The 10495-nt window shown below is 40.4% G+C and overlaps 1 protein-coding gene across 2 annotated transcripts; it reads right to left on the reverse strand.

Annotated features, from left to right (window-relative positions):
- Positions 1-5081: 5081 nt before the first annotated feature.
- LOC124193614 lies at positions 5082-9117 on the reverse strand. 2 transcript variants are annotated; one of them, XM_046587526.1, is made up of 5 exons: positions 8805-9117; positions 8578-8715; positions 8111-8517; positions 6446-8046; positions 5082-6375 (listed from the first exon to the last, which is right to left on the reverse strand). In XM_046587526.1, the coding sequence occupies exons 2-5, from the start codon at positions 8704-8706 to the stop codon at positions 5255-5257; spliced, it is 3258 nt and encodes a 1085-aa protein (XP_046443482.1). In that variant the 5' UTR covers positions 8707-8715; positions 8805-9117; the 3' UTR covers positions 5082-5254. The 2 variants fall into 2 exon arrangements, with proteins under 2 accessions (XP_046443482.1, XP_046443481.1); XM_046587525.1 differs by having other exon boundaries at positions 8787-9116.
- Positions 9118-10495: the final 1378 nt, after the last annotated feature.

Consider the following 10495-nt stretch of genomic DNA (forward strand, 5'->3'; position numbering starts at 1 on the left):
TGTTACTCTTTGTATTCTTTGGTTATAATGAGTATGCATGTGTACACAGTTGTGTTTCTCGAAAATAATTTTCTTTTCTTAAACAGGTACAACAAACACTTCTTTAACGCTGGTGGTTACCTTGTTGCAGCCAAATGGTGAAAGGTGTGACGAAGACACATTGAACTGTTGTATGCAGCATGTGGTTGCAGTGTAATCCAGAAGTTGCTGTGCCATTGTAGCTGAGCTGTTCCATCTGGGTTCCTGACTTCAAAATTTTTGTGTTGTCGTTTTCATCCATGCCATGAAATTGCTCTGTGTTAACTGCGTGCTGAAAAGTTTGATTTGTTGTCTCTCGAGTTTTCATTCAATCATGCAGTATACAACTGAGGCAGCCTGATCAATATCAGGTTTGACACAGTCGAGAACTGCTAGATTAAACAAGCTTTCTGCGCCAAACAAATAATAACTTGCATATAACTTGCATCATGTTATTATCGCGGTAGAGAAAGCGACAGGCCCCCCCCCCTGGGGGCCACAGGAAAATAAATGTGTAAATATTATAAAATAAATTTTGTATGCAATAAAATATTCGATAAATAAAATAAATTTTGTTGCAATAAATTTTTCGCGAAAATTTTTAAAAACTTTGTATAAGGGGAATTTTTTTAAAATTTTTTTCAAAAACAAAAGTCTGGACTTAGCAGAAATATAGGTATGTGGACTTTGTATTTTTAAAAATATTGAACTTTGAATTTTAGAAAAATATTGGTTGTTGGACTTTGAATTTTAATGATAGAACAAAAATTTATAAAAAGGAAAGAGTAAATATTATTGAAATGTAAAACATGAGTTTGAATTTTCATTGTTGTATTTTGCAAGATCAATTATTTGTAAGTTAACATAGCACTCAGAAATATTTTCTCACATCATGCAATTATCAGCAGCAGGAAAGGTACTTGAGGAGAAAATAGAGACATGCACTTGTGATTTATCAATCAATCTTGTATTTCAGCAATCTTTCAACAGATCAAAAGAAATACTTCAGAACTTCGGTGTATAGTTCGGAGCAACGTAAATGGTGACATAGTCGGGAGAATTGCTGATGTAATACATATGAACCTTGGTAGTAGTTTGGAGCAGGGTAATACTTAAATTCCTCGATGTAGTAAACTAGGCAGCGTACGTGGGTGGGTAAAAGGCGGCTTCTTCGGTGTAGTACTTGGGGGCTGCGGTGTTGTAGCTAGGTGTAGAGCAGGTCGTGGTGTAGTAAACTGGAGCATCGGTGTAGTATTTCTGTTCAACGTAGCACGAAAGCGCAGCTTCTGTGTAGTAAGTCGGGACTGCGTAATACTTGGCCGCCTCAGTTGTGGTTGTGTAGATCGAGGCAGAATAGTACTTTGGCGCTTCGGTGTAGTATTCGACCGTTTTGGTGGAGTAATCAGCGGGAGCTTCGGTGTAGCAGCTGGAAACAGAGTAGTATTTAGGAAAATCGGTGCAATAAGTAGCTGAGAACAGAGTAATACTTGGGAGCCGCGGTGTAGGAGGATGGGCAGCATACGTAGTCATGTAGTACTCTGTCGCCTTGGTGGTGTAGTAACTCAGGGCAGAGTAATACTTCAGGGCGTCAGTGTAGTGGCTCGGGGCAGCGTAAGTTGTGGTACAAAACTCCGGTAGCTTTAGTACTTGAAGACTTCGGTGCAGGAACTGGTCGTTGCGTAACTTGCTTTTGGATAGGAAGGCGGCGGCGTTGCGGTTTAGTTTCCACCATACCAAGGAGACATCACTACACCAACGGTCGACCCAGCCATCAACGATACAACACCCAACAGGAGCACGACGCCATAGTTAAATAAACAGTAAATAAATTTAAACATTAATATTAAATATTAAAAGGCATATTAACAAATAGAAAAAAACATAAAATTGAAACAAAACTCATGTAAAATAAGAATATTTACCCATAATTGCGAATCGATTACACGATGAGGAATGCAGTTGGTGACAGATAGAGGTCACTGCAGTTCGGGCACGACTTCTTTTTTTCTTTACTCCGGGACGTAGGTGTAGTAGCCCGGGGCAGCGTAGGTTGTAGTGTAGTACTTGAGCGCTTCAGTGTTGTAGTAATGCAGGGCCTTGGTGTAGTAGTTAGGGGCAGCATACATAGACGTGTAGAATTCCGGTGCCTTAGTGATGTAGTACTTGGGAGCCTCGGTGTAGTACACTGGGCAGCATACGTTGTTGTGTAATCGGCTTCTTCGGTGTAGTACTTGGGGGCTGCGGTGTTGTAGCTAGGTGTAGAGCAGGTCTTGGTGTAGTGAACTGGAGCATCAGTGTAGTATTTCTGTTCAACGTAGTACCAAAGAGCAGCTTCTGTGTAGTAAGTCGGGACTGCGTAATACTTGACCGCCTCAGTTGTGGTTGTGTAGATCGGGGCAGAATAGTACTTTACCAAAAAGGGTCGAATACTACACCGAAGCGGTAGAGTAATCAGCGGGAGCCTCGGTGTAGCAGCTGGGAACAGAGTAGTATTTAGGAAAATCGGTGCAATAAGTAGCTGAGAACAAAGTTATACTTAGAAGCCTCGGTGTAGTAGGATGGGGCAGCATGCGTAGTCATGTAGTAAGTACTCCGTCGCCTTGGTGGTGTAGTAACTAAGGGCAGAGTAACACTTCAGGGCGTCAGTGTAGTGGCTCGGGGCAGCGTAAGTTATGGTACAAAACTCCGGTGCCTTAGTAGTGTAGTACTTGTAGACCTCGGTGCATTAACTGGTCGTTGCGTAAGTTGCTTTTGGGTAGTATGGCGGCGGTGTTGCAGTTTGGTATCCGCCATACCGAGGAGACATCAGTACACCAGTGGTCGACCCATCAATCAACGATACAACACTCATGAACAGCATACGACGCCTTATTAACTAGACAGTAAACAAATTCAAGATTAATATTCTATAAGAATTTGCATATTAACAAACAGACAATAATTGGCATTAATAGAAATCTCAAATGTAACAAACAGAATATTTACCCATGGATGCGAACTGGCAATAAGGTGAAGAAGGCAGATGGTGACAGATAGTGCGCTGCAGTTGTTGCCGTGTCGGAGATGCTCACTCGACTGATGTCTCTGGCCTTTTTCGTCTCCTTTTTATACGATTTTTTGATCACCCTCACCTCTTAAGCCTTGCGGGTATTGTACCTGTTTGATAATGATGAAACACGTACCTTTCTCACCCAACCTCTCCGCCGTCGCATGATACGTTTTATGTAATGATCTCCGTGACCTTCGAGCGTCAAACTGGCCTTTCCTTCTGCAGTTTGAAGTTGCTGGGGGTGGGTCGACAAAAACCAATATCAAAATGAATACCAAATGGTTATGGCTTGCAGCTATTTTACCTGTTTGATAATGATGATCCCGTTCTCACCCAACCTCTACACCACTGCATAACACGTTTCACGTCATGATCTCCGTGACCTTCGAGCATGAAGGAATGGCGGACTTCCCTTTCCTTTTTTAGTTTGACGTTGCTGGGGATGGGTCGACAAAAACCAATATCAAAATGAATACCAAATGGTTATGGCTTGCAGCTATTTTACCTGTTTGATAATGATGATCCCATTCTCACCCAACCTCTTCTCCACTGTATGGCACCTTTTCGTAATGATCTCCATGACCTTCGATTGAAATGCAAACTGGCCTTTCCTTCTTTAGGTTGGCGTTGCTGGGGATGAAAATATCAAAATGATTACCAAATGGCTGAGCCTTGCGGCTATTATACCTGCTTGATAATGATGAAACACGAACGTTTCTTACCCAAACTCTACACCACCGCATTGACAGTTTTACACGTAATGTTCACCGTGACCTTCAAGCGTGAAGGACATGCAAACTGGCCGGCCCGTCTGCAGGTTGAACTCTAAAATGGTAATTGAAAAATGATAAATAAACACTGCATCAGTTTGAATATATTGAAAATATGCCCAAATTTCATTTTAAACATTCTAAAGTAACGTACGAGTGTACGACTCTTTAGCACACATACGTAGACTAAAATGTAAGCAATATACTATCCTACTTGATTTATCTTAAAAGTACATTATAACCAACTCAGATTTCCTGTTCTCATAATCTCATCACACTTTTGTCTTGCAATAAAGTAGAGACCCTCTCAAAGAAGCAGCTTCATGACACGGCAGCGATCACGTGGAGAAAGGCAAAAGATCTTCGGCATGGTTTCACAAAATAAATTTAAGTAGATTAAAAAATGGATCTTTCGAAAAGTCAAAACTCTAACGATTCACTTACACGCCTTAGAATTGTTCCTTTCGATTAAGCTTGGTCGAATGGCGTGGAAATACCTCATCACTTTTCAAAATCAAACCGTGGCTAAATTTTCACCGTAAAACTCCGGTAAAACTCGACTGAAAAAAAAGAGGAAGTACAAACACAGAAGCAAACGTAACATCCGACATTGGGCAGTGCGACATTTGTGGTAGAGCGAAAGCTTACATGGAAATGTCTAGTAAACGTTGACTTACCTAAACTTATCATTCCGATTGCAAATGGCAAAGAATCTGGTTGCGAAGTCGGTAACGATCCCAGCTGACATCAAAACACGACACCAACACCGACCAACACCAGGACTTGCGACAAGTAAGAAGTAACAAAGGTGTCTTATATCACACAATATAATGAATTAATGACATGCATAAAGTTAAACTAAACAGTGCCTCGAAACTAGTTCAATATCACTTATTTTACAAAAGAATCTACACTTGGGGGAGAATTCTCAACTAATAATAGTAATTCTAGTTCAACCTCATGGCAATTTAATAAAAAAAAAAACTTGAAATTTTGACACTGGTCTGTCAATTGTAGAGCCATTGCTGATTGGATACCTTAAACTTGCCGATAAGAAGTGGCAGTTCCTCTGAGACACCGTTGACAAAGGGAAGATGGTCCTGAAACTGGAATGGGTTGCGGCTGCCAGATCTTTAGTGTGTAGTAAAACTTGACTCTTTTACATTGTTTTAAAATGTTAAAATTAATTTTTCAACGAAAATTAATTTTTTGTAGTAATTGATTTGTAATATCCATTTTGCGAGTTATTGAGGGAAACAATGTTTACTCGCCTGCGTCAAAGTTTCAAAATTAACATCGATGACAAAAATTGACAGTAACATGCATGGACTTAATGGGGAAATGCAAATAAAAACTTTTCCGAATGAATTAAGTAACAACTTTTCTTGAATGACATTTTCTTGGTGAAACCTAAATTTCAATGATTAGATTTGGCACACACTAACTTGTGTTTCCTCCAGTCGGATCGCTGACACTCGATGGAGCAGTACGCAGTTATCTTGCATCTCAAACAACGCTTAAACTTGTCGCATGATTGTTTACCACATCCAGCACATGGGTTCGGTGGACTCTCTTTCGGTGCACTTGTTTCCATAAAAACCTTGTCGATTGTTTCACCCAGAGCATCTTCTTCCTCGACCGGGCACACACCTTTTTCTCGATAAAGTGGCGATATGTAGGTTGCCAAGAATGGACTGTACTTGTCCAATGCAAGATATTTCTCTTGCCAGGAACTAGGCTTCATTTTCGTGGAATTTAAGCGGAGTACGTAACGCAACAGTTTACTTCCTTCTTCAGTGGTGTTCACAATCATCGGACCCTGTTTCTTTTTCTTTTGAACAAAGACGCGCTGTAAGTATTCAGTCGCCTTTTCAGCCTGCAAACGCCCCTTTTCCACCAGTTTTTTAGAAAGACGGCAATCCAGGGCAGAAATCAGTAGCATTGGACTACCACACGGTGAACGGAGAGTTGGGCGATGTACCCGAAAAACAAATTCGGGTTCCTTCGTTGTCACTGAATCTAACACAAATTCGGCCATTGATTGGGGAGTGGAAATATTGTAGGCGACGAAAATATCACACCCCTGTTCGACATGGTAGTTGAATATGGTACCAATTATGTTTCGAACAACTTCCAGAGGAGGGAGCAGTCTCAGCTCTGGCAGATGCACCGCGTTTCCAAAATTGCTGAGACCCAAAAAATTGTTAATGGTATTTAAGGTCTTTTGGGCAGCTATGTGAGACATGAGTTCAGACACGGATTCTTTCCACGTTGGGGATTGCTTCCAACAGCTCAATTGGTCAACGTCCCACTTTGCTTTCTCATGAAAACTCGCAGGCCACGGTTCCCATAAAGCTTTCTTCAAATTCACGCGAATGCGGCGAACAGAACGGCGGAAACGAGCTTCGACGAAATCCACCAGGAATGGATGAGGAAAACACAACGTCAGGGGACTAATCTCTTCCGGCTCGGAAAATAAGAAGGTAATCTCGTGTGTCGCCTCGCATGGAGGATCGTGGTCAGTTGCAATTTTTAATCCTATCAGAATTAGAAACAATTTTATTGTTGAGATGAAATGAAATGCGAACTTCCAAATGGCTATAATTACTTTTTAGAACATCCTTGGAGTGAATGCTGATTTCGACGACAAAATCGTGTGCTGATTCTTGACAGCTGACAGCTTCCATGAGAACTTCTTGTGATATCGATGATGAGAGAGACAGAAAAGGACTGCTGTCCATCACGCAGTTCTTGATTCCTTGCCGCTCCATATCTGCAACCGCACCCATGTTCATCATCACCGAGCCAGTAAAAACTTCGACGAGCACTGCACAATGATCCGGTAACAAATCATACGTTAATGGCTGGATAAATGAAAGTTGCATAGAACGTAAGCGACCAGCATCATTCTTGTGATAAAGCAGTTCAAAATTGTCAATGTAGTGGACGTCAGGATTCTCGGCCGCCCAATCAATCGGGTAATTTTTTTCTGATTCTTTCATTGCAAAAAGCTTCAAGCTAACCTTTAACAAATGGTTACTCGGTATCAAAATCAGACGGAGATTTGGGGCTCGAAACAGGATTTTTGTTTTGTTGAACAAGGTTTTCAATTCAGGCGTGAAGGATTGAATTGTTGTCACCAAAATGACTGGAAAATTATTAACCCAATCGCTTACGGACTTTTGGGCAAGTTTAAATTGAGGAGCAACTTTCACAAACTGAAGGCGATATCCTTGCTGATCATGTTGAGTAAGTCGAGCAACTACATAAGAATATGTCAGGGGTGTGTAAGCTTTGAAGCACAAGTTCTTCTTGAATCGTTCACGATCAAAATCTTCCAGGAAATAACATTTCTTATGAAGTTTCTTCAGAAAATCGTCGATTGCAGGAGAAATGCAGAATGACACATTCCTAAATTGAGGGGCTGGAGACCAGGTTAACGTGATGGGTGTAAATCCGCCAAAATTTCCATTTCTTGAGTAAGTCGCACAACCCAAATCTACAGGGTTTGTTAATCGAAAGCCATAAAGTGTTGGAATCATGCTCATGGGAGCACAAAGCGCTTCTTCAACGTATTGTGCAGTAGTAGAAGCCAGCCTGCTACAGGATTTACTTCCTGTGATCAACAAGGCATCTGGTGAAGTAAGTCTTCGACTACACGATAACAATATATTGGGCAATCCCAAGTCCTCCGCATTAGTGGAGCAATCGATCACATGGAACTTTTCGGTCGCTTCTGTGTGACAAAATTGCAAATCGTCGTTCAAAGAGAAACGAAAGTTAATGAACTCTGCCACCGTCCTGTAGGATGAAACAAGATTCTTCAGTATCTTCTGGCAATAGGGCGTAGCAACAAAATCCTCGGTGGCCATTTCAAGTTCAGAGTAAGGCAGCGGTAGGTACGCTTCAAACGGGCACGAATAGATATTGACACGCCATCGAAAGGTTTTTGGCTCGAGAAAGGTAGGATTAATCGCTGCTGTTGATGAAAGCTGATCTGTTGAGCGGCAATTTCCAGTTTCAATGTAATTGTCAACTTCCTGCTTTAACTTTTGCTTCAATAAATCGGTAAAATCTTCGATTTCCATTTTAGATACAATCAGCAATGATAGCTTTGTCATGTAGGGAGTCGACGAAATATGCTGGGCAGAAATGAGGCTGTCTAGAAGTTGCTTTCCAAAACTACCGCCGTTAGCAATGAACTCTGATCTGGGGGAATTGTAATTGTTAAAAATTTTATGAATCAATTATTAATTTCATAAAGGGCAATTACCTCTCTTTCAGAATCTTTTCTGTTTGAGATGAATGAATCAAGCTTCTATCCAAAAATACCAGCCAACCCTTCCACACATTTTTTAATTCATCAAATTGTTTGGTTTCAATTGCAAAACCAAGATCAGGAAGTCCTCTCTCAACAAGTTCTTTAACATCTGTTACAAATCTATCAACGGTCGACTTTGGCCACACAGCATTATACCACAAATCCCACAAATAACTCATGTCTTCATCTTCATTGACATTGAAATCTTTGGAAGAAATCACTTTCACAATAAGCACATTGCGAGCAAAAGTGAGTGGACAAGAATGATTTAAATGGATAGTCAGGTATCCATCGCAATTGGTCTTTGAAGCGATTGTGGTCAACACATTCATCAAATCTTGACAACCAAGAAAAAGAACCTATTTTAAGAATAACATTACCACTAATAGTTGAGAAGCTTCCTCTAAAAACAGATTTACCTTGACTTCTTCACTCTGAGAGCCTCTATAGTCTTTTAAAACATTTCTCGACTTAGCAGAACCAAACGGGAAATAAACTGGAGCATTCTCTCTCGAACGCCTTCTGGAAGGTGAAATAAACTTGGCCATTTCCAATCTCTACATCGAATCACGAAAACCATTAATGCTGGTTGTAATAATGTATGATTACAATTTTGATTTAATTATACCTTCACCAAATTTAATACTGGTGTTTTGGCCCTGCCTGTTTTGCAGCTGCATTCAATTTAAATTGAAAATAAACAAAAGGTGTGTAATTTGCTCAGCCCTCACTCTTCACTCGTCAGACCACAACAAGAAAAGATGGCGATAGACATAACTATAAAAAATGGCAAAAGCCACGTTTTGGGGGAAGGGAGACCAATGAGAAGATAGTTCAAAATTTTGCTGCTAGAGGTCGGTATTTACCGTCAACAAACTGGCGCACTATTTGAATGGAAATCGAAATGAATTAAAACTTGAACGATGTGAATATCACAGTTATCACGACATAAAACGAAAACCATTTCTTATTTGATAATGAAAAAGAAGTTTTAAACGGCAAAGAAATAATTGAAATACCACTTCACGCACCGATACAAACATACAATACAGACAGCAAATTTAATTTGACAAAAATTTCGAGACAAATACGAAGATTTTAAAAATCTATTTCAACTGTCATAGTAATTGTCCATAAGGGAAAATATGAATTAATTGCATCATTTCAAATGAGTTTTTCTTTATTGGGTCATGCTTTTAGCCTCAAAGAAAAAATACGTTAATGATGGGATGAAAGAACTCTCTCATTAAAAACCCGTTTCATAACTTATACTTAGATCAAAAGCGCCATTTGCATTAAACAAGAAAGAGAGAGAGAGAAAACAAAAACTGATTGCTGCATCGATAACTGATATGCATTCCGATGCAGCGATGGCGATAAAACCCCGTTTCATCTATTATAACCAAAACCTAAAAATCCATCTGATACGGTGACTATATATAGTTCCAGATACGAATACGGTCGTCGATTGATGTGTTTGCTCGATTACGACCAAATAATTTATAGAGGCGCCATCGTGGAGCAGAGGAATTGGAAGGAAAAAACCAAACCAAAAAAAAAAAAAAGAACGTTGGCTATACAGATTCTATGCATACATAATGGACAATTTAATATAATTGATAATGAGCGTTCCAGTTTGCCCAAAGAGGCTCATGAAGGCGATTAGTCCTGTTAAGGAATAAACGATGACTCATATAAGTGGAGACCCCATAAAAAGCCGAGCTCAACCATCCGTCTTATTACACATACCCACCAAGTTTGTCGGTCCGAAATACATATAAATCTCTACCCGTTGCTCCAGTTCCAAACAATCTTGTCCTCCCATCCGAGTTGCAACATTCCTCCCCTTTTCGTTTTGTTCGACTCAAAAGATAACAAGTTGGCAGGGCGGAATAACTGGAAGCCCCTTTTGTTTAATGCGACACACAAACTTCTCGGAGCATTGGGTCAGATGTGTAGACCCCATCACGCCGATACAAGTCACGCTCCGACCAAATGACGCAACACGACCGAAAGTTACCGCACCTTATAACGCGACGCCAAACCATATACACCGGCGCCATAAATGCTAAATAGTCGGGTGGATATATATCTATTTCGGCAGTATCATCAAAGTACACACATTAAAAAGAAAAGAAAAAGAAAAAAAGAGGGGGGCCTCCGGGAGGTGTTGGTGCTATGCGCCATTTTTGCATATGTAATTGCCATGGAGCGTATCATTCCATATCCCACCGGTGTGGTGGATGAAGGTGGAACCGGAGAACTCGCAGGCTGCTTCATCATCATCATCATCAAAATAATCTTCTTCTTCTTCTTCTTTATCTTCCTTTTCTCTTT

This window comes from Daphnia pulex, chromosome 5, assembly GCF_021134715.1.
Source record: "Daphnia pulex isolate KAP4 chromosome 5, ASM2113471v1".
In the NCBI taxonomy this organism is placed as follows: domain Eukaryota; kingdom Metazoa; phylum Arthropoda; class Branchiopoda; order Diplostraca; family Daphniidae; genus Daphnia; species Daphnia pulex.

Bases quoted from the DNA above. Each gene is read 5' to 3' on its own strand.
- LOC124193614 (XM_046587526.1), bottom strand. From the start codon at position 8,706: ATGGCCAAGTTTATTTCACCTTCCAGAAGGCGTTCGAGAGAGAATGCT. The intron at 8,047-8,110 runs GTAATTGCCCTT...CAATTCCCCCAG, and splicing joins GAAAAGATTCTGAAAGAGAG to ATCAGAGTTCATTGCTAACG. The intron at 6,376-6,445 runs GTAATTATAGCC...TAATTCTGATAG, and splicing joins CTCCAAGGATGTTCTAAAAA to GATTAAAAATTGCAACTGAC.